This window comes from Lynx rufus, unplaced genomic scaffold (genome assembly GCF_022079265.1).
Source record: "Lynx rufus isolate CCGP_SWC_20201006 ecotype Redwood Valley unplaced genomic scaffold, mLynRuf1.p SCAF_5, whole genome shotgun sequence".
Lineage (NCBI taxonomy): Eukaryota > Metazoa > Chordata > Mammalia > Carnivora > Felidae > Lynx > Lynx rufus.
In genome coordinates this window covers 109,751,511-109,775,780 of record NW_025814867.1, presented here as the reverse complement: position 1 = coordinate 109,775,780, position 24,270 = coordinate 109,751,511, and the positions used below count along the sequence as shown (strand labels likewise).

Below are 24,270 nucleotides of genomic sequence, written 5' to 3'. Positions count from 1 at the left end.
TCCTTGGCGTGGCTGCAGCGGAGGCCGCGGCGGGGAAAATGGCGGACGGGAAGGCGGGAGAGGAGAAGCCTGAGAAGCCGCAACGAGCTGGAGCCGCCGGAGGTGAACACAACCCCAGCGTCGCGGGCTGCGTGGGATGCTCTGGGCCTTTCTTTGAGCGCCCCGGGGTGGGGGGAATAGGATGGGACGAAAATGGGCGGATCTGGCGCTCACCCGGCCAGGTGCTGGGCCCAGACGAGACCCGGGCACGCCCGGCGCGGCCCGCTGGGATCCGGGCCCACATCGCCTCCTTGCCGGGGGAGAGCCGACCACTGTTGGTCACCTGCTGGCCCCAGCGGAGGCTCTGCTTCCAATGAGAAGGGAGATGGGTACCAGAGAGGGGTATCGAACTCGGGGTGGGACCAGGAGCGGCAGTGCAGGAGCCGCTACCGCCACACCGGAGACGCACATCACACAAAACACGCGCACACACACAGGAAGAGTCACCGAGCGGTGGCCGCAGGCACTGGCCACAGGCCGAGTTTCCAATGGTGCTGGCCTCTAAGTTACACCTAGGAGTTAGTTTGCTTCTCCCTTTTCGCTGAGGTGGTGTACGACCCCGGCCTTTTCTCTTTCATTTCCAAGCTGAATACCGACCCTGTAATGGGGATGGGTCGAGGAGATGGAGGGAAAGAATACCATTGCCTGCCCGCTGGTTTAAGATGCGGGGTCTTAGGGTTAGGGTTTGGTTGCCTTTCTTCTAAGTGTCTGCTTTTTCTCAGGTTCTTGCCAGCTAACTGCTGACAGATATTTAGGTGGCTTAATAGGCTAGTGTGACTTTTCCTGTATTTTGTTACGATGTGAACTCAGATTACAGTTGTCTTCATTCTGTACCCTCCACTCTTATAAATTTGGGCCTTGTGCATGAAGGGAAAGAAACATCTTTCCAGGCGCCCGCCCATCCCCCTTTGTCGTAACAAGGCAAGTAACTTAACACGTGGGAGGTGATCATAATGTCTTGAGAACGTTTTAAGTATTACTCTCTTTTCTGACTTCCTCAAGTCTTATCCTTGAAGTATTTAAAGAAAATACAGATTATTAGCATATGAAAGTAGTTACTAGGACCTTATTAACATGATGTTTAATGTGAATTGCCTTGGGAATAAAAAACAGCAGTTTAAACCATTTAGTACTACCTCGTTAGGGATTTTTTCCCCCCTCAAAAATTATCTTGGAAATTATTGAGTAAAATTACGTTAAAAATTAGTAGTTTGAGGAAAAACAAAGATCTGTGACCTAAAGAATTTTACCTGGCTTTTAGACTATCTTTTAATTTTGTAAGATAGCTTTTTAAGTGTCTTGAGAATATGGGAGATGTGTTTAATGTGTTGCCAAAATGTACTTTAAGTGTCAACATAACTCCACTGTGTAATTTATCCACCACCCTTTCAGTTAGGGATAATTAGCTGTATAGCATGAACATTGATGTTTTTATTTTAGCATATTTTTGTGTGTGTGGTGGTGGTGGTATAAAATTGGGTGATTGATATCAAAAATTTTATGGTATCCTTGGTGATTTAGAATAATATCCCTTAATAAATTCATCATAATTTGCCTTGGATTTGCCTGCCTTTACAAGAAAATGATGCTGTTGCATATAAACCATTTTTGAATGTCAGGTATTTTTAATGAATTTATACAGAGGAATCATAGCTAAAACACTTAACACTGTGGATGTTGCTGAATTGCTAATTTTATGGCAAGTGGTCACTATTTTCAAACACTATCAAGCTTATCTTAGGGACTTACCTAGAGAATATTCTGATTTTTAGTTCCTTTTGAACAGTCCAGTAAGTTGGAAGTGTATTTTCTTATAAGTAGTTATGAATGAATTTATGTTAGCAAGAGAAGCTACTTACTTGAGCTTGCTCTCACCTTAAAGAAGGGGGGGGGGGGCGGGGGAATAAGGCTTTGGGCAGATTTTTTTTCTCCTTTGGCTAAATTTTTGTAGCTCCTTGAAATAGAAATTTTAGAAAAGCTGTCCATATCATAATCATGGCCACCTCATGCTGTTTCAGGTTATCTAAGAACTACTTGAATGAAATTGACATTTATTATACCAGCCACTAGGAGGGTCTTGAATATGTTCTCATTTAAACTGCTTGTCAGTCCTTTTGGAGAGGTAGCTGTGTACTCTTTTATCAAATGAAGAAGCTACCAAAATACAAATGGATCATGAAGAATATACCCTTATGGAGTTAAACTTTATTAGCTAATTTTTTTTTCAAAATAAGGTAACTTTGTCCTCCAAAGCCCTCCTTTCCAACTATTCAGTGGAAAAGAAAAAATGTGCTAGTACCATGTGTAATTTGATTTCACATTAATCTACATACTTTGTTTGCTCGGAATGAATACAAACTCAATAAAATCCCTTTTATTAAAATAATCCTTGATAAAGAATCTAGTACTTTTATATAATTTTATGCATTTATATTTTGCTGTAAATTGTTTTGTGATTTTCTTATTTTTAAAAAACTGATCACATATTCTTTAAAATGTAAGTTGCCGGGCGCCTGGGTGGCTCAGTCGGTTAAGGGTCTAATTCTTTATTTCGGTTGAGGTCATGATCTTGCGCAGTCCCTGAGTTCAGGCCTGCACTGATGGTGCGGAGCCTGCTTGGAATTCTCTCTTTCTGCCCCTCCCCTGAGCTTGCTCTCATTCTCTCTCTCTCTCTCTCTCTCTCTCTCTCTCTCAAGATAAATAAACTTAAAAATAAATAGGGGTGCCTGGGTGGCTCAGTTAAGTGTCCTACTTTGGCTCAGGGTCATGATCTTGGGGTTCTTGAGTTGGAGCCCCCATCTGGCTCTCTACTGTCAGTGATCCTCTAGCTCCCTCTCTCTCTTTCCCTCCCCTGCACTCTCTTCTCTCTCCCTCTCTCTCTCTCTCTTAAAAATAAATATTTTTTTAAAAAGCATTAAAAAATAAATAAAATAAAAATCACATTCTCTGCAGCATGGATATTCTGACAGATGACTCTTGCTTCTCCCTCAGAATCTAAAAGTTCCAACCTTGAACTACTTTTAATGAGGGATGTGTAGTGAGATTCAATGAATAGGAAATAAAGAGAATTTCAAATCCCTATTAAAAACAAAGAACAAAAATGTAAGTCATATTGCTAAAATTTTCACATTGCCAAACTATGGCCATCTAAAAATTTTTTCACTTTCCAAAATTCAGCGATCTCATTAAATAAATTGAAAACAGGAGTTCTTGATTAAAAGCTCCCAAATGCTAAAGTGCAGAACATGTTGTATTTAAAGATAAACACTTTAATGGACCTTGAAATTAGTGTTGATATTTAATGGTATATTTCAAAGCTCAAATTAGGTTGAAATAATTTTCTCTTCTGATGAACTATAGATTTGTAGAAACTGTGACAACAGTCTCATTGATAATATGGATTTGTCACATTTTTCTGTTTTCATTGCTGTTTCCATTTGCTGTATTTCCTAAATGTTTTGTGTATTTTACTACGTAATTATTAGATTACCTAAAGAGAAAATAGCAGCTCCAATCCATGTGATACATTGAGCCATTTAAGGCTAAGTAATAAGTACTAATAGTACACCTACTTTCCTTCACTCCCTTTCCCCCATCCCTTTGAAGAGCGGATGTTTTCTAAAGTTGTTGAGTATTTACAGTTGTTTAAAAAAAAAAAAAGCTTCTTGAGAAGAGCAAGGCCAAAGAGTTATTTACTATGTCCAAAAATAATTGCTGGATCTGGAATCAGTCGTGTTTAGAAATGACCTACTAGACATAGCATGTTTCATCTTCAGTGTGGACCTGAAATGTGGGTGGTCTTAATAGTCTGCCTCTTAAGGTGTCAAGAGGGCAGATAAAAATAAAATTGAGTTGCTGCCAGTTGGTTACCTAATTAATGGTAGTTTTCCCAACTTCCCCGTTCATGCTACCTTTTCTACAGCAGTGTCTATAGAAATCTTCGCTATAGCATCATGGGATTGGACAGATAGTATTGTTTCATATATTATCACATACGAGTTCAGCCAGTTATCACACTTAATTGTACTAATATTATAGTAAGATTTATGTTTTTCATTCTGTTTCATATTTATGCTATCGTTTTTCTAGATTCTTTGTTCCAGAATTTTGTGGGTAAAAGGAGACCTAGAATTAAGAAAAGATAGGTTTTTTTTAAAGAACTGGAGATCTTGAGTAATTATGTATAGTTCTTGGGTCACAGTTCAAAAGCAGAGTTGTATATACCACAGTCAAGACTAAATGTTCTTTATGCTATTTGATGTTTTCTAGAGTTTGTGTTTGCACAAAATTTGTGCCTTAATATATATAGATTGTTTCTTTTTGTAAACCCAGTGCATTTTCTACAGTTTATATGTGTTCCCATACGTAGAGACTGAGTTTTCAATTTTAGCCGTCAGTCACAAGGAAATAGTTATTATTGTTTAGGTTCTACAGTATAATTCATAATTGATCAAAACTATAAACAATGCAGAATGAAATTTAGAACACTGCTTTTAGTTATAAACTAATGTTGGCATAATACTGTCTTATTTTTAAGAAATTCTACATTTCTGTATTTCAACTATTGAATATTAATCTTACATTCTTCAGGTGCTTTTGTAATTTCATATCTAAATAAGTGACTGGCACCTCCAGCAACCATTCCAGTGCTATCTTTGTCTCCTGGGGAAATCCCAAAAGCTAATCCTGCTTAATTCCTCCTCAACATTTTTATTATAACTTTCACCACTGTCCAAAGGGGATAGAGTTCCTGTTGTCTTTCCTATAAACGAAATCAAATGTTCTGTTCAAAGTGCTTATTAATTTAGAGACCTCATCATTCCAGAAATACATGGATTAAGATATATAGTCTCTGGATTTTTTAATATTACTTGTCCATCTATCTGTGTTTGATTTCCCGCTTTCCCCCCATTCTAGAAATGTCCTGTTTTCTTAACAGTTGTCAGGGATATTGCTTAGAGCATCTTGTCTTCATAAACTAGTGTAACAGAAAACATTCTCTAGGGTGAATTGGGGCAAGAAAATAAAATTTTTAATAATCAACCAAACTTCTTCTATCTTACATTCCAATATATTAAGTAGCCTTCTTGTGCAAAGGACCAAAGATACTCAAAATAAAAACTTACTGTTACCATTCATTGATTAATACAGACTCAAGCCAAATCATTGAAAGCCCTCTTACATTCCTAGTCTACATATGTATGGCTTCTACTATTTGAAATTATAATTAGTTCATCTTTCTTTCATTATAAAAAGTAGTGTATGAACCTAAGTATGATCGTTAAAACAGATGATAACCAAGCTTTCAAAGTAGAATTAAGTTACATCAGAGGGGATGACTTGAAGGCTTCCTTGAGTTTCCTTTTCAACTCTAAAAATTGTGTGAGAGGTACATGAGGCACACATCACTCAAGAAAATTACTCCAGGCTGTATTAGCACTGTAGTTCAGGTAATAATGGACCATTCATAGCTAGGTACTTTGTATAACTAGTAGTACATAATTGAAGAATGTTAGAATTTATTAGTCAAATGTGTTTTCCTGTGATGTGGACTAATATTCACAAGCTAGTTTGTGTAGAAGAACCTACAGGCCTTAATTTCTAAAAAGCAAAATTCCACAAATAATTAGATTATTAGATAACTTCTATAATAGTGTTTAGTTGAAGGGTCTTACATTATATGAACTCTACGTTTATAATTTTAAATTGCTCTGTATTTTATGCTAGTTAATTCATGGGACCCTCTTCTACTGCCACACAATCTCAGTTCCTGCTGTACACTCTAACACAGTGGAAGAGACTGTTGGGTCAGTAGGTGACACCTGCAGAGGTATCTTCCTTATAACGATGCTTTTTGAGGTTGCTGCTCCCATCAATCTGCTCAGTAAAAATAGCTCATCTTGGTAAGTTGTTTCGACTTCACCAGGACCTGAAGAAGAAGCAGAAAAACCTGTGAAAACTAAGACTGTTTCTTCCAGTAATGGAGGGGAAAGTTCCAGTCGCAGCGCTGAGAAGCGATCAGCTGAAGAAGAAGCTGCAGACCTCCCAACAAAGCCTACAAAGATCTCCAAGTTTGGATTTGCCATAGGTAGTCAGACGACAAAGAAAGCCTCAGCCATATCCATCAAACTTGGATCAAGTGTGAGTTGTTATTTGATCTATATGGTGTGCATAATGGGGCTTAAGAATTTGTTTTGGAAACCTGCTTTTATGGGGTTATGGTAAATTGAGTGTAAAAAGGTACTTTGGTACATGAACTTACATGTTAAGTATTTAAGAAGTTATTAGCTCTATATTCAAGAACAATATGGATAAATTATAACTCAGTAAAACTTTTTCAAAAAGGTTTGGAGTATGAGAAGGAGCAACTATTATAGGGAATATATGATTTATAAAGTAACAGCTTAGAATTTTTCTCAGTTGAGTAAAACCTCCAAAAAACATTTTCAGAAAGAATTTCATTTTTTTTCCTTATTTTTCAATTCCAATAATATTAAAAATAATATTTCTAGAAATAAGTACTAGTGAGATACTGCTTGATAAGAAGAGCTTCCTGGTCACTTTACTTTGGAGCTACAAATGGACATTGAGTTCTATATATCCAATGACAGATCAACTTTTGGTCCCTTGTTTTAAATATAAACCTTAAGTTAATAATTAACTAACTGTGGAGTATCTGGAAAGTTTTGAAATAATAGATTGAAGCTTATTATGAAGTTTTGATATTTGACTAATTTTGACCTACAAAAGTGACAATTTCATATGCTTCAACCACATAGGTCTTTCAGAAAAAAATGTTACTTAAATAGTGTACACTGTTGGCTTTAGAAAATAGTCACATTCTTGTGTAAGGAGAATAATCCTAAAATTACTGGGATTACTACTTTTGAGTTGTTTATTCATGTCTGTTCTGTGAAAATTAATGCTTATTTGCCAGGTGCACACAGCTTTATTCTGTGTATGATGTTCATTCCAAGATCTTAAAAATATGATATGGATCAAGTTCCTACTAGAGTCAATGTGTTTGAGTTATACTTACAGTTTTAGAAGAGCTACCATTTCTCAGGACCCCTACTCCTACCCTATGTTGTTTTGCTTTTTCCTATTTGTTTTCTTTTTATTCCTTTAAAAAATTCATTCCAAACAAAAGACATTCTGCTTATAACTTCATTACTTCATGACTATTCTTCCTATTTGAGCTGATTTCTTTTTGTTTAATATTTTTTTTTATAAAGTTGCATAGACCTAACTGCATAAGTATTTGTGTTTTTCTGATAGTCATTCAACGTGTATTCTCAGACACACTTCAATATAGATATTCTTGTTGATAATAGATTCTGCTGTGGTTCAACACACCCCTAAATTAGATATGCAAATCCCTACTTTTCCTAAATCATTGACATGATGTAGTAATTCCTCCTCATTTTAGAAGGGAGGGTTTTGTTTGAGAAAGTCTACTCAGTAAAAACTTCCTAATCTTTGGAAAACAAAAACTTGTTTTCATAAAATAAACTATAGTATAACCACAGTTGTCTTAGGGAGGTGGGATGTAAGATACAAAAAAATAGTTGAAACTATTGCTTTTATTATATGATATGAAAAGATAGTTGATCAGCAGATACTTGTGTCATATGTGTATGTACAACATCAAATACCTGACATCTTTAAAAGAGTAAAGGGTATTTCTAGAGTCTTTATGCATAATCTCCAAATTAATGGTTTTTATTCCTTCAAAAGCAAGCATTATTGACAAAAGTGTTTGTGTTATAAAAAGAAAGCGTGGTTCATTTTGTTTCAGGAGATCAGAGAAGATTTCACTGATGAAGTGTTGCTTGAGTTGGCCTTAACTGTATAGACAGGAGGCAAAGGGCATCTCAGATAAAAAGAATTTCATGCAAAAGTAGTTTAGATGTGAAGCCACATGGTACATTCAGGAAAATGTTTGTAGTTGGAAATTGGTATGCAAATGTAGGGATGAAAAGCCCCCTAAATGAGACCATAGAACCAAATCATAAAGGACTTGCATAGTTTGGTTTTATTCTTTAAGTTCTAGTGGAGCTATGAAACTGTTGTAAGGAAGCTTAACCCTTAAACAGATGTGCATTTTAGAAATATCACTTTGGTGCCATTATAGAGGAGAAAATTGAGAGTAGGGGATGGTATTTCTAACAGTTCAGGCAAGTAATGCTAAAGGGCCTTAGGTGTCCATAGTATGGTAGTTGATGGGAAGGCAGAGGGAGACGTAAGTCTATTAAATATTTAATCTACAGGACTTTATGATAGAGTGCAAGTTGAAGAAAAGGATTTCTGGCTTGGGTACTTAGAACACTGTCAAACTAAAGTACCCATCGGAGCTCTTAAGTGGAGCTCCAGTAGGCATGTGACATTCTATTTGGGGGTAGACATTTAAGATTTGGTAGTTAAAACCATGGGAGTGAATGGAGTTGACCGGGGAAGTACAGAGAAGGAAAGGTCACTAAGAACAGAATCTTGGGTATGTGTTATTTAGGGGGGGAACAGGAGGAAACAAAGAACAAAAGGTCAGAGAATTAGAATAGCCTATAAAAAGCAGTGTCAGAGAATTCAAGGTAGGAGTGTTTTCAAAAAGGAGCTGGTGATTAGAGTCAAAAGCAGCACACCAGTCATTGGTGACCCTACAGAATCAAGGTCACCTGATTCTAGGTGAGTGAGGAGCCATGGGAGAATGAGGGAGGAAGCCTGATTGCAGTGGGTTGAAGACCAGATTGATGGTCAGAGGTTGATGATAGGGCAGTTTACCTCAAAAACTTAGGTTGGATAGAAGAGAAACATATTTACAGGCTACAGGGCAGAACACTAGTAGGGAGAGGAGTCTTGGTGTCTTTTATGTTCTTAAGTCACACTGCAGTTCATTCTTGGCCACTGTGGGCAAGTACTACTCATCATTTACCTTTACCTTTACCAGGTATCCCTTAGCTAAATGATATTAAATTACAGATCCTGACTAGAAAATCTTTTACAGGATGAAAACAAATGGACGTATCATTAATAAAATTAAAGCTACCCATTGATAACCACATTTGTAAAAAGAGAAAGTGGAGTTCTTTAAAGTTTGTTCTGAGTTCCTTAGTATGTTTCTATGAAAACATAAAATTGAATCTTTGAAGATAAATTATTTGTATCATTAAACAAGCCTGTGTAAACATTATGTGATACTTCTTAATGTGTTTCTTCTTCAGAAGCCTAAAGAAACTGTTCCAACTCTTGCTCCAAAAACTCTTTCAGTAGCAGCAGCTTTTAATGAAGATGAAGATGTAAGTTGATACCTAGTTTTGTTTATTTTACTTGAATCAGTTCTTTAATGAAGTTAGTGGCAGGTTGTAGGTTGCATTAATGGTACTAGTGAATTTTCTTTGTAATTCTGAATAGATTTTTTGTGATGCCTGCAAAATCTGGATATTTCTATTTATGTGGTTGTAGGATTATTTAAAATATAACTGCCTTTGGGGGCAATGACCTTAAGAATCAAATCAACAAATGCCTGATGTATATGTTGATATATATATATCATATATATGTGCTAGGAAATATGTAGGATCCAGGAAAAGACAGATTTAATGCTGCTGCCTTTAATAATTTTATAGTTGGAAGTCTTCAGTGTTCAGGCATCATGCATTCATTCAGCTTACAAAAGACAGCTATAGTGTTTTCTCCCATGAGGAATAGCTAATAGTGCAGGTGATTCTGCTAGAAGTTCTGTTCATTAAGCATGTGTTCCAAAGTGAGCACGAGTTGCTTATCTGCTATTCTCTTAGACAGTCTTAGCTCTTTCATGCCTCTCACAGTGTCCCTCTCTTCTTGTGCTTATGAATAACGTATGGAATTTAAAGCATCATTTTGACTGATTTTTTTTTTCTTTGGTCTCTGACTTTAGAAACCTAACCCCCTCTTAAGATGTGACCCCATTGTATAACAATTAACTGTTAACAGGGTACGGGTACATGAGTAATTGCTCTCAAAAACAATATGGATAAGAATTACACATTCAGAGGAGCACAGTGTGGGCTGAAATAATTGGGAAGAACATAAAAGAGAAGAAGTAAGAATTGGATACTAAAACATTAGGCAGGGTTTTGACAAAGCAAAGAATACTTTTATAAGCTAAGACAAGTCATAAATACTAGCAGCTGTATTTGTCTGGACTGGAGATTGCTGTAGACGTTTGGGCAAGGATAAGTATGGAGTGATTAGAGCCCAGATCAATAGGTAAAGAATTACTGTGGTTATCTCTGGATTCTTTGCACTTAACTCATTGCACACACTTGAGCAACTTTTTTTAATGTTTATTTATTTTTGGGAGAGACAGAGAGAGAGAGAGCGAGTGAGTGAGCATGAGCTGAGGAGGGGCAGAGAGAGAGGGAGACACAGAATCTGAAGCAAACTCCAGGCTCCGAGCTGTCAGCACAAAGCCCGACGCAGGGCTCAAACCCACAAACCGTGAGATCATGACCTGAGCTGAAGTTGGTCGCCCAATCAACTGAGCCACCCAGGCGCCCCTGAGTAATTTCTATATGCTAGGCACAGTGATATTGCAAAGATAATTCAGACATGTCCCTCCAGGAACTCATTCTCATAGGGCATAAAATAGTACAAAATGAAACTCAAAAGTATACAAAGATATGAAGTGATAATAGAAATTCAAGGCAGGAAGAGAGGCCAAGTAACTAGATGCCAGCACTGAACTGGCAGTGGGAAGACCTGGATTCTTCTCCTGTCTTGTCCAGTTACTAACTAGTAGAAAGCCTGTGAAATAAATCACTTTACCTTTTTGGAGTCTTCATTTTTCAGTTGTAAAATGAAAAGTCAGTTTAAATCATACATTTTTAAACTACTTGTCAGAGTTGTAGGATTCTGTGGAAATGTCTATGCTGACAGCTCAGAGCCTGGAGCCTGCTCTAGATTCTATGTCTACCTCTCTTTCTGTCCCTCCCCTACCCACACTCTGTCTCTCTCTAAAGTAAATAATAAAACGTTAAAAAAAAAACTAAAAAATAAAATCCCATGTTTTCTGTTATCTCTAACATTCTTGAGAGATTAGGTAGCTTTTTGCTATGTACAGAATGTATGAGAGGACAATATACGAAAAAGGGAACAGCGTGTGTGAAAAGAGAGGCTGGAAATGGTAAACACCTACATGATAGTAATGGCTTTTTTTGAATGCCTAACAATTTGGGTCTTTTCATATAACTTTATTTTATCCTCCATATATTTCTATGAATCATGCGATGTAGTTATTCCTGTTTGGCAAATGGAGAAATTAACAAGTTAATGATGGTAAAGGATATTAATTTTAACTTGTCTCTTAGATAAAAGAATGTGTGTATCTAAAATCATCTGGTTTTTCCTTTTTCTGCAGAACATAAGTAACACGGGATATATATCTGGGCCTAAAATATATTTGACAAAGAGGGCATCCATTTAATTAATTTTAAATTTTAAAAATATATTTTTCATTGTTACCTTTTTAGTCTCCTTTAATTTGGACAATTCCTTGGCCTCTGTTCCATGGCATTAACATTTTTGAAGAGTCCAGGCCAGTTATTTTGTAAAGTTTTCCTTAGTTTGAATTTGTGTGATGTTTCCTTATGATTAGATTCATATTACTTACTTTGGCAGGAGTACCACAGAAGCTATGCCAAGTTCTTAATGCATCATAATCAGGGTGCACATGTTGTCAATATGTCCCATTACTGACGGTGTTAACTATGATCTTTCGGTTAAAGTGATGTCTGCCAGATTTCCCCTGCTTTTCAAAAAAAATTTTTTTTAATGTTTATTTATCTTTGACCATTAGCAGGGGAGGGGCAGAGAGCCGGCTCCAGGCTCCAAGCTGTCAGCACAGAGCCCGACGCCGGCCTCGAACTCACGAACCACAAGATCACAACCTGAGCCAAAGTCGGTAGCTTAACCAACTGAGTCACCCGGGCACCCTTCTGCTTTTCAGATTATTGTTTTACCTTTTGTAATTAAAGATTATATGGGGGGGCATCTGGCTGGTTTAGTTGGTAGAGCTTGCAACTCTTGATCTTGGGGTTTATATTTGAGCCCCAAGTTGGGTGTAGAGATTACTTAAAAATAAAATCTGTAATTAAAAAAAAAAATACAAGGCGCCTGGCTGGATCAGTCAGTTAAACCTCTGACTTCAGCTCGGGTCATGATCTCATGAAACGGGCTCTCTGCTGTCTCTGCTGCTCCCCTGCTTGTGCTCTTTCTCTCAAAAATAAACATTTAAGAAAATAGTAATAATAAAAACATTCTCATGAGTGTTAACATCCATTGAGGGATTCCTACCAGAATCAATTATGATTTTTCTTGTTCTTTTATCTCTTGTATATTTATTGTCTCTTACTATAAGGAAGAACTTCCCCTTATTTATGTAAGTGTAGGCTCATCAGTTCTTTATTCAGTAAGCTATAATGCTTGCCCCAGATTTGACCAGTAGAAACCCCTTTAGACTAGATCTTGAGAACACTCTTTTAAAAAAATATTTAGAGGTGCCTGGCTGACTCAGTAGTAGGTAAGCGCACATGACTGTTGATCTGAGGGTTGTTGGAGCTTACCTAAAAGGGGGCTTGGGGGTCACCTGTCTGTCTCAGTCAGTAGGATGTGCATGTGACTCTTCATCCTGGGTCATGAGTTCAAGCCCATGTTGGACTTGGAGCCTACTTAAAAAAAAAAAAAAAAGAATATTTAGCTCAGCAGCAACATTTATTTGACTTACCAGTCAGTTAAGCCTCTGACTTAGGCTCAGGTCATGATCTCATGGTTTGTGAGTTCGAGCCCTGCATCAGGCTCCATACTGACAATGCAGAGCCTGCTTGGCATTCTGTCTCTCTCCCTCTCTTTGCCCCTTACCCGCTTGCTTGTGCACGCTCACTCTCTCAAAAATAAATAAACTTAAAAAAAAAGGAATTTAACTTACCATATGTCTTTTCAACATTTATGTAAGTACTAATGAATGAACTTTCAAGATTTTCGAGATATCTTTATAGTGAAGGAGACGTTTTTAGAAGGAACAATACCATAAAGTTACTAAGATTCTTTGCTTTGGCATCCAACTCTTTTGCTATTTATTAGCTTTGTGACTTTGGACAAACTAACCTTGTTTACCTCAACTTTAAAATGCAAATGCTCAGCCAGTTGAGCAGCCAAATTTTTTTTTTTTTTAATTTTTAAAATATTTATTTGTTTTTGAGAGAGAGAGAGCACACGCTTGGGTGCACAAGTGGGGGAGGCTCAGACGGAGAGGGAGACACAGAATCCAAAGCAGGCTCCAGGCTCTGAACTGTCAGCACAGAGCCAGACATGGGGCTCAAACTCAGAAACAGTGAGATCAGGACCTGAGCAGAAGCTGGCCACTCAGCTGACTGAGCCACCCAGGTGCCCTGAGCAGCCAACTCTTTTGATTTCAGCTCAGGTCCTAATCCCAGGGCCTTGGGCTCCAAGCTGAGTGTGGACACTGCTTGAGATTCTCTCTCCCTCCCTCCGCCCCCTCTCCCCTACTTGCGAGTTTTCACTCTTTTTCTCTCAAATAAATAAATAAAATGCAAGTGATGATAAGATTTGTTAGGGTTTATTTATTTGGGGGAGGGGTTTGTTTTGTATTATTTTAGGATGTGATTAGGGTTTTATTTTATTTTAATGTTTATTTTTGAGAGAGCTCAAGCAGGGGAGGTGCAGAGAAAAAGGGAGACAGGATCTGAAGTGGGTTCTGTGCTGACAGCTCAGAACCTGGAACTTGCTTCAGAGTCTATGTCTCTGTCTCTCTCTGCCTCTGCCCCTTCCTCCCTCTCCCTCCCTCACTCTCAAAAAAAAAAAAAAAAAAGATAGTGCATATTAATCTTAATTTTTTTTAACATGTATTCATTTTTGAGAGACAAAGACAGAGTGCAAGCAGGGGTGGGGCAGAGAGAGGGAGACACAGAATCAGAAGCAGGCTCCAGGCTCTGAGCTGTCAGCACAGAGCCCGATGCAGGGCTGGCACTCATCAACCGTGAAGATCATGACCTGAGCCAAAGTCGGATGCTTAACCGACTGAGCTACCCAGGCACCCCTAAAGATGGTACATATTAAAGAATTTAGCACAATGTGTATGTGTAGCATAGTAAGCAAATGGTTTTGGTTCTAGAATACCAAGTTTTTCCAGATTTTTTTCTTTATGCAAAATCAACACTTGAAGCTGTGTTTCTTTTTAAAATGTAGTTAAGATAAATAATTTTTTCCTTTTACAAAGATTTACAGTATTGAAAATGCTAAAAGGCTTAGATACAAATTTAGTATTATGAGTTAGCAAGTGAATTTTAATAAACCTATAATGAGTCATCTCTGCTTTTTTTCCCCTCCAGAGTGAACCAGAGGAAATGCCTCCAGAAGCAAAGATGAGGATGAAGAATATTGGAAGGTATGTGCTTTTTTATAAAGATTGTAGAGGATGATCTTTTAGTGTTCCAACTTTTCTTAAATATTCGGGCAAAACAATTCTGTGAGCTGTCAGTGATGTTACTTTCCCTTCTGGTAAGAGAAAAGGAGTACCTTCCTTTCATACTGGGACCCAAAGTAAGACTTTAGACTTACTGTCGAACCCAGTCTAAATACCCAGTTTGTATGTGTGTACACACACACACACACACACACACACATTTAAAAACATGTAAAACATAAAATTGAAGTAAATATGACACAAGTCCACAGTGGCACTGAACTATGTATAATACATCTTCATGTTTTTCTTCGATTTCATTTTTTATAGATGCTGATGGCAAGCCATCAGTTGATTTTATGACCCTGTTAGTGGGTTTCAAGCACCAGTTTTAAAAACTGTCATGGTTGCCACCTTTAGCTATGTGTCAAAAGTACCTTACATGTTTGTTAAAACTACAAATTTGCTTGGTCCCTCTTCAGACCTACTGAATCTGAAATTTTAGGAATGGGTCTTATAGAAAGTATTTTTTTTTAATTGTGTAGAGATTTCTGATGTTCAGCTTGTGTTCATAATAGGTACTAAACAAATATGTTTTGAAAGGCCTTATATAACTTTTAAAATAAATTTCCTGTCTTTTAACACAGGGATACACCAACATCAGCAGGACCAAACTCCTTCAATAAAGGAAAGCATGGTTTTTCTGATAACCAGAAGCTATGGGAGCGAAATATAAAATCTCATCTTGGAAATGTCCATGACCAAGACAATTAAATGATGTGTTTTGAAATTGGGTGTGGGGTGGGTGTAAAGTTAAAAGGAACAGTTTCCTTTTTTAAAGAATGGTATAAGACTATCTTTGGAGCCGCCTTTTTTTTTTTTAAAGATTGAGTGGTACACTAATAAATGAGAGTTTGAAATTAGAGGTAATTTATGTTTTATATACAGATTTCAAGACATTTGCTAATTTTGTAGTTTCATGTGATTAGTTTCCAAAGGTTACAGATAATAAAAAAATCAGAAATGGTACCTTTCTAAGAATTGCATATTTTTTTAGACGCAATTATTAGCACATTAAGAGGGACGCAAAAAGTTATTGTCTATTTAAACTGCAAGCAATTACTCTTAACTCCCTTATTACACTGAAGTGTTTGGCTCCCAGGAACAGCCTTATAGAGAGGGAGTATTGTATTGGGAGGAAAATGTTACTGGACTATTGACTGAAAGTACATTAGATAAAATTAAAATACAGCCTTTTTTTTTTTTTCCTAATGGGCATTTGTTTTGTTTCAAGTCATCAAAAACTAGGTATTGCATTACTATCAGTTGGTACAGATGCTTAGCTCTTGAAAAAAAAAATTTTTTTAATTTTATGTAAATTGTTGAGTATTTGAAATAGCCCACTTCACCTTAACGGGTCTTGTCTACCTTCATTAGTCTTCAAAGACCATTTGCTACCAAAGTAAATCAGTATTTTGAATGTGCTTCTCTTGGTTTTTGTTACTAGTTAGTTGCTGCAAGCATTTCCACCAGATCTTGAGGCAAATCATAAGGAAGCTGTTTCTTTTAAAATACAAACCACCACCAAAAATTTAAATGTACATAATACTTAAATATGTGGCTGTTTTTATTTTTTAAAAAGTAGAAACACCAAAAAGACAACATTGTATGAAGATGAAAATGAGAAAGATGCACTTTCTGTAACTTTGTTAAAGCTTAATTTAAGTTACTAACTTGTGAAAGCAAATTTGATTTGAACTTAATACAAGAATTCTTTATTTTAGGACAGTACTGTGGTTTATTTGAGTGTATACATATTAACCAATGGCCTCTCAAAAGCACATTTTAGGTACTGAAGATAAAAAGAAAATGCATCTTTAAACATATTTTATGGAATCTTTGACCACATATACGTTGTTAGATCTGTGTATTGTAGGTTTTTTTTTTAATTTTTGTATATGAATTCTTTTTTAATGTGATAGTTAAACACATCTTTAAAAACCTAGTCACAGATAAAAGAAACAAAAATTGAAAATTCCTGCAATGTTTAATTTGGAGGCAGCTTCAGACTATTTTATTGGTGGGAACTACTCGCCAAGCTCTTTTAATAAGTAATAACTCCAGAGAAGCAGCCTGTATATATTCCTAACACTTGTTCATTTGCATTTAAGTTTAGAGTAAGCCCCAAGTAAAACAATGGAAATGTATATAGAACTATTAGTTCTTACATGATTTAATTATATCAAGATACATGAATTTAACTTGCTTTAATGTAGGCAAACTTTCCACTTTTGTCCATTTTACTGTTTATGTTAAAATAACATCCCTCTCCTACATATTCTTTTCTTGACTCAAATATTAGCCTAAGGTCAAGATGGGAGAGAAATGACTGAGATGAATGTCTTTACTAAAATACCAATAAATTTGTCAAACTCAATAGTGTTCTTATTTTCTATTCTGCTTAATTGTCGCTGGTTTTTTTGTTTTGTTTTTTAACGTAAAAGAAGAGACAGATATTATGATTGTTGCTCTTTTCCAGATTGTTGGCCAAAGTAAAGGGAGTTTTAAAACTATTACTTAGTGGAGTCTTCCTAACTTAGCACATAGTTCTATAGCATTATAATATCTGGGGTTGGAAAAGACTTAATCCAAATCCTCCCTCTCCACTGCCAAAGTATTGCCTGTCTTGTGCTGTAGAAAATCCTGCTAAGGCATACCTCTGAAAATCCCTAAGTGTTAGAAGGTATTCTAGTGTCTGCCATCCGTTAACTCCATGTAATATGTTTTCTGAATGTTTCTATTGCTGCTTCCCAATAGATCAGGTCTTCGTAAATAAAAAATAGAACTCCACTTTAGAATTAAGGTTAACTCTAATTTGAATAATTACAAATGAAGGCTGAGTTTCAGATGTTGTTCCTTAACTCTAATAATCAAGGTTAGCTTGATTTAGTTTGGAGGGGTTGTCCAAGTTACTTTTAAGTGAAGGTACTTCTTTTGAATTTTAAACTTCATTTTGAAAAGACTTCAGACTTTGAAAACATTGCGAAAATATTACAAGATATTTCCATGTTCTCCAAGTGTTAACATCTTCAGTAACTCCAGGACAGTTGTCAAAATCAGGGAATTAACATTATTACATTACCTTAATATATCACCTTATACTGTTGTTCTACAGATCTTTTTCACATTTCACTTTTTGTTCCACTAATGTCTCGTCAAAGATCCACTTCATTATCACACATTGTTTAGTTGTCATCTGTCTCTAGCTTCCTTAATCTGAGACACTTCTTCAGTGTTTGTCTTTCATGACCTTAGACTTTTTAAAAAGTATAGGCCAATTATTTATAAAAGATTCTCAGCTAGGGCCTTGCCTTCTGTTTCCTCATGATTAAATTCCATGTATGCATTTTTGGCGAGAATAGCACAGAACTGCTGTGTCCTCAGTGTAGCAGCAAGAGCATGATGTTAATTTGTCCCATTGCTAGTAATGTTAATTTTCATCACTTGGTTAATTAAGGTGGTGTCTGTCAGATTTCTCCACTGTCAAATTACTACTTTCTCTTTGTAATTAGTAAGTATCTTGTGGAGAAATTCTTGGGATGGTGTAAGTACCCTATTTCTCACACTATTGCCCACTTAATTGGCAGGCATTCATGGTTCTTCTTTGTCCCCCATGGTTCTTTTCCTGAAACAGTTGTCAGTGTAGTATTGGCCAAATGATGATTTTCTGTTTCCATCATTCCTTCTACTTTTAGTAGTTGAAATTCTGTTGTGAGGAAGGTTTTTCCCCCATTCATTACACATTTATTTTATTGATAATGGGCCCATGTATCCTTACATTATTCTATAGGTTACAACCCATTCCTACCATTATTGACTTTGTTACCCAGAATGTCCCAGATTTGCCCATGTGAACTCTCTCCATTTGACCCTCATGTCTTTTTGACATCTCCAACTTTTAATACTCCCTTAATTTTTGGCAACAAAAGATATACTGGACTCATCTTGTATTTTCTCCAGCCCTGGAAACTGATTTTTGTAAGTATCCATAGTTCCTTCTATGAAACAGTGGTATTTAGAAACCAAAATCAACACTAGATGTAGTCATCGGTACTGAGGTATTATTGCTTCTAGCCTGCTTAACAGAGCTAGAAAATGTATGTAATATATACATCCATTTCTAGATCTATATGTGTGTTATAGGTATGTGTATACCATATGTGTGTGTATATCCATTAATTCATAGTGATACTTCTAATACCAGACCAATCCCACAGAGTTCATTATAGTCTTTCTCTTTTTGAAACTTTTATCCAACAGTAAGAAATCTGACTTTGTAATATGCTCACTTCTTTTATTTGCTTAATTTCTAGGATACATGTAAGGTACTTTCAGAATTACTAGTTCATCTATCTACCAACAAAAAACAGCCTAACAGTGCAGTATTTGTCTATAGTTCCCTTTTTTACTCTTCTAGTGCATAATCAAAATACTGTTTTACAAAGTAATGTGGGTTTTCTCTGCTCCCCCTTTCAGTATCGTTATGTTATTGATTTGTAATGCAGATAGTTAATTTGGTTTTGTTTGTATTTCATAATGAATGCTACCCATTCTTTGTTAATCTGTTTGGTTTTTTGTGGGGGTTTTTTTGTATGTAAAACATTAGCATAGTTCTAAAAGTTAGAACTATACAGAAAGTGTCCCTCCTCTCTATCCTTCCTGTCTTCTTGTAGCCTTTCTGTCCCGCTTGAACTTATTCCCTATAGGTAATCTATCTCTAGTTTCTGTATTATTCTTCCTATGCCTCTTTTGAATAAATAAATAGCTGAGTGGATATTATTTCCCTTTTTTTCTTACATGAAATGTAGCATGTTTTAGTTAACTCTTTTATATTTTGGTGTTTTTTTTCTACTTTACAGTATACCCTGGAAACTATACCAGTTCGTGGAGATCTTACTCCAAAAACGTTTTTAACAACTATATAGTGTGAATATACTACAGTTTATGTAAATACTCTTCTGTTCCATTGTGTGACTATACTATAGCTTATGCAATTACTCTTCTATGTATGGGCATTTAGGTCCTTTCCAGTATTTTGCCATTACAATGCTATAATTGAATAACCTTGTGCATGTGTATTTCCATATTGTTGGAATGTATCTTCCTTCAGGTAAATTCCCAGAAATAGGATTGCTGGGTCAAAATATATAAGTGCATATGTACTTTTATTAGATATTGCCAAATTCTCCTCCAAAAGGGTTGTACCAGTTTGTTTTCCCACCAGGAATGTATGAGAGTGCCTCTTTTCACAGCCTTGCCAACAGGATGTTTATGTCATACTTGGTAATTTTTGCCAAATCTGATAGGTAAAAAATGGTATTTCAGATTAGTTTTAGTTTGTATCTCTAGCTATGAATAAGGTAGGGTATCTTTTCATATATTTAAGGACCATCTGAATATCTTTATGAATAGTCTTCATGTCATTCCTATTTTACTATGAGTTTTGGTCCTTTCTCAATTTTTAAGAATTCTTTATATACTAAATCTTTATCTTTGAGATGTTATAGTTTTCCCAATTAATTGTCTTTTGTCTTTGATGATGATATTTTCTTGCAATGCAAACAGCTTCCATTTTTTATGTAGTAAACTTTGTTAATCTCTTACTGCCTCTCAATTGTATGTTAGTATTTAGAAAGCCTTTCTCCATACTGAGGTTAGAGATGAATTTACCCATGTTTTTCTTGTGCTTGTATTATTTCATTTTTTTTAATTTAAGTAGATTCCTGATAATTTAGAGTATATTCCTATGCATTTGTGAGATCAGGATCTAATTTCATTTAACTGTTGTCTTTATGATAATAAGCCATCATAATTGAGAGCACTCTGCTTTTGTGTCTTTCAGGGGTGTTTCTAAATTTTCCTCATTTTTGCATATTTTTTGTAAGCTTAGTCCTAAGTATTTTAATCTTCTTTATTATTACAGAAATGGGGTTTTCTCTACCATTGTGTGCTGATTGTTTTAGGATATGAAGGCAATTTCTGTATGTTAATTCTGTATCTTGCTATCTTCCTCAATTCTTTTACTGAATTTTATCATTGTTTCTCTAGGATTTTTCAGGTGTGCAATCATATCACCTGCAAATAGAGCTGGTTTTACTTCTTTACCAATTTTTGTGCCTGTAATTCATTTTTCTTGTCTAACAGCCTTGCTTAATACTGCTAGTACAGTATTGAATAAGAGAAATAATGCGCACCCTTGCCTTATTCTTGTTGTCAGTAAGAATGTCTCCAGTATTTTACCATTAAATAAGACATTGACTTTAGGATTAAGGTAAACATTTTTTCATGTTAAAGATATCCACCAATTCGTTTTTGTAAGTGCTTTTATCAGGAATGGGTGTTGAATTTTTTCAAAGGCTTTTTCAGCATTATATCAACAAGGGAAAACTAATGCAGATGGTCCCAAACTTATGAATGGTTTGACTTGTAATTTTTCAACTCTATGATGGTGTAAAAGTGATACACATTTGGGGTGGTGGGGTGCCTGGCTGGCTCAGAAAAGCATGTGACTAATCTCAGGGTTGGGGGTCAGAGTCCCACATTAGGTGTAGAGATTACTAAAAAATAAATAATAATATACATTCAGTAGAAACCATACTTTGAATTTTATTTTTTTCATACATCAAAATTGAAATATTTATCTTTTCCCAGACTGGAAGTATGAAGTACCACACTGTCTGGTGATACTGGGCAACAGCAAGCCACAACTCCCAGTCAGCCATGGGATCACAAGTATAAGCAATCAATACAGTTAAAACTATTCTGTACACATAAAATCATTCTTTTTTTTTTTTTTTTTAATTTTTGAGAGCGTGAGCAGGTGAGGGCAGAGAGAGAGAGACAGAATCCGAAGCAGGCCCCAGGCTCTGAATGGTCAACACAGAGCCCAACATGGAGCTTGAACTCACGAACTGTGAAATCGTGACCTGAGCCAAAGTTGGATGCTTAACTGACTTTTTTCTGTTTTTCACCTTCACTACAGTATTCAATAAATTACATGAGGTATTAGACACTTTATTATAAAACGGTGTTACATGGTTTTGCCCAACTGTAGGCTAATGTCAGTGTTCTGAGTGAGCACCTTTAAGTTAGGCTAGGCTAAGCTATGGTGTTCAGTAGGCTAGGTGTACTAATGCATTTTTGACTTAATATTTTCAACTACAATGGATTCATGGGGAAGTAACGCCATCCTAAGTTGAGAAAGATCTGTATAAAGATTGTTAACATGTCAGGGCGCCTGGGTGGCTCAGTCGGTTAAGCGTCCGACTTCAGCCCAGGTCATGATCTCACGGTCTGTGAGTTCGAGCCCCGTGTTGGGCTCTGTGCTTACAGCTCAGACCCTGGAGCCTGCTTCAGATTCTGTGTCTCCCTCTCTCTCTGCCCACCCCCTGCTCATGCTGTCTCTGTCTCAAAAATAAAAACATTTAAAAATAAATAAATAAAGATTGTTAACAGAACTCTCAGGTGGAGCAGAAGTAGCGTCTGTAAGAAGAAACACCACCCTAAGGCAGAGGAAAGAAGTAAGAAAGGAAAAGATTTAACATCTTAGAGGAGGGACCAAGAGGCCAACTTTCAGATCTTTGAGGAGATGATGTGCCTGCAGCAGGGAAGAGCAGCATACCAAGGTGCTCACCATCAACGATGAAGAAGAAATTTGGAAATCCCTAATTCAGCTGCATGACAAGTCCCTAGTGATCTGTAACCTTTCACCTTCATGGGAATCATTGTTCCCATGCCGTGATTCTTGCTTTTAGTTTTTGTTTTTTACTTTTTTTCATGTCGTACACTTTGCAAATTTCCTATATTGATCCTGCATTACTTGGATCATTGGAGAAATGAGTGGGAGTGGAAGTATCCCTAAATAAGGTGAATTAGGGTAGATGTCATTCTAGCATGTCTGAATTAGATATGTGAGAATTTTTCTTACTTAGACCAAAGGCTTTGACCCACATCACAATAGATATCCACTTAATTATTGCACATGGACATAGACATCTTTGTCCATTTTTCATGTAGTGCAAGTGTGCTGTTATCCTAAATCTGTGTTTTTTTCTAAGAGTAAGTCCTTTTGGGGAACACTTTATCTGCAGTATTCATTGCATTCACATTGCTTAATATTTAGGAAAAATAAAAGCTGTTATGTACTATGTAAAATATCAAGGATAACCACTATAACATTACTTCAGGAACAGTTGCCTGAACTCTTGCATGTATCACTGATTGGCATTGTCATACAAATGCATTTCACTGAGAATCTAGTGTTGTCCTTATGCTGGTCATACACCTGGAGTTGCTTATTTTAATATTTCTGCTTCTTTTAGAATTCCATAACTAAATCATAGTTGATGTAAAACTTGGATAGATCGATAGGAACTATGAATTTACCCACATAACCGTGTCTCGAAATAAAACAAAGTTCCTATATAATTTATATACCTTGATTATAAAAAAAAAAAGATCAAAATAAGCAGAACACTTGAAATCCAGTAATGCAAAGAAAGTAACATTGAAAGAATTTAAGTACTAATTAGATGTTGAAACATTTATTTGCAAATGTTTAAAGCAAATCTAACTGAAGATGCAATTTTTTTTTTAACATTTTATTTTTAGGTGGGGTGTCTGGGTGGCTCAGTCAGTTAAGCATCTGACTTCGGCTCAGGTCATGATCTCACAGTTTGTGGGTTCAAGCCCTGTGTCGGGCTCTGTGTTGACAGCTCAGAGCCTGGAGCCTGCTTCAGATTCTGTGTCCCTCTCTCTCTCTGCTCCTCCCCCATTCATGCTCTGTCTCTCTCTCTCAGAAATAAACGTTAAAAAAAAATAATTAAAAAAAAAAAGATTTTTAGGTAATCTCTACACCCAACATGGGGCTTGAACTTTAAACCCTCAGATCAAGAGTTGTATGCTTTACTGATTGAGCCAGCCAGGCACCCCAATGAAGATGCAAATTGAGAATGATGTGTAATGTGTGGGGACAGGGTATATAGGAACTGCTTTTCTGCCCAATTTTGCAGTGAACCTAAAATGGCTCTTTAAAAAAAGTTTATTAGGTGTCCACTGATGGATGAATGGATAAAGAAGATGTGGTATATAAATATACAATGGAGTATCACTCGGCAATCAAAAAAGAATGAAATCTTGCCATTTGCAACTACATGGATGGAACTAGAGGTTGTTTTTTTTTTTAATGTTTATTTATTTTTGACAGAGACACAGAGCATGAGCGGGGGAGGGGCAGAGAGAGAAGGAGACACAGAATCCGAAGCAGGCTCCAGGCTCTGAGCTGTCAGCACAGAGACCAACGCGGGGCTCAAACTCACAGACTGCAAGATCATGACCTGAGCCGAAGTCGCTCAACTGACTGAGCCACCCAGACGCCCTTAGAGGGTATTCTGCTGAGCGAAATTAAGGAAAGACAAATGTATGACTTCACTCATATGAGGACTTCAAGATACAAAACAGATGAACATAAGGGAAGGGAAGCAAAAGTAATGTAAAAACAGGGAGGGGGACAAAAGAGACTCTTAAATGTGGAGAACAAACAGGGTTGCCAGAGGGTTTGTGGGGCGGGGGATGGGCTAAATGGATAAGGGGCATTAAGGAATCTACGGAAATCATTGTTGCGCTATATGCTAACTAACTTGGATGTAAATTTAAAAAATAAATTAAAAATAATAAAAATACACTTGATCTTAGCCAAAAGGCCAAGAAGTGAT

The 24,270-nt window shown here is 36.4% G+C and overlaps 1 protein-coding gene and 1 pseudogene across 2 annotated transcripts; one reads left to right on the top strand and one right to left on the bottom strand.

The window, feature by feature from the left end:
- On the top strand, positions 1-16,934 carry PCNP (PEST proteolytic signal containing nuclear protein). 2 transcript variants are annotated; one of them, XM_047099149.1, is made up of 5 exons: positions 1-102; positions 5,966-6,180; positions 9,258-9,332; positions 14,424-14,479; positions 15,145-16,934. In XM_047099149.1, exons 1-5 carry the CDS (start codon positions 39-41, stop codon positions 15,269-15,271), a joined length of 537 nt encoding a protein of 178 aa, XP_046955105.1. In that variant the 5' UTR covers positions 1-38; the 3' UTR covers positions 15,272-16,934. The 2 variants fall into 2 exon arrangements, with proteins under 2 accessions (XP_046955105.1, XP_046955106.1); XM_047099150.1 differs by lacking the exon at positions 1-102 and adding an exon at positions 5,833-5,942 and having other exon boundaries at positions 6,018-6,180.
- Positions 16,935-24,194: 7,260 nt separating this feature from the next.
- LOC124527469 (uncharacterized) lies at positions 24,195-24,270 on the bottom strand (annotated as a pseudogene).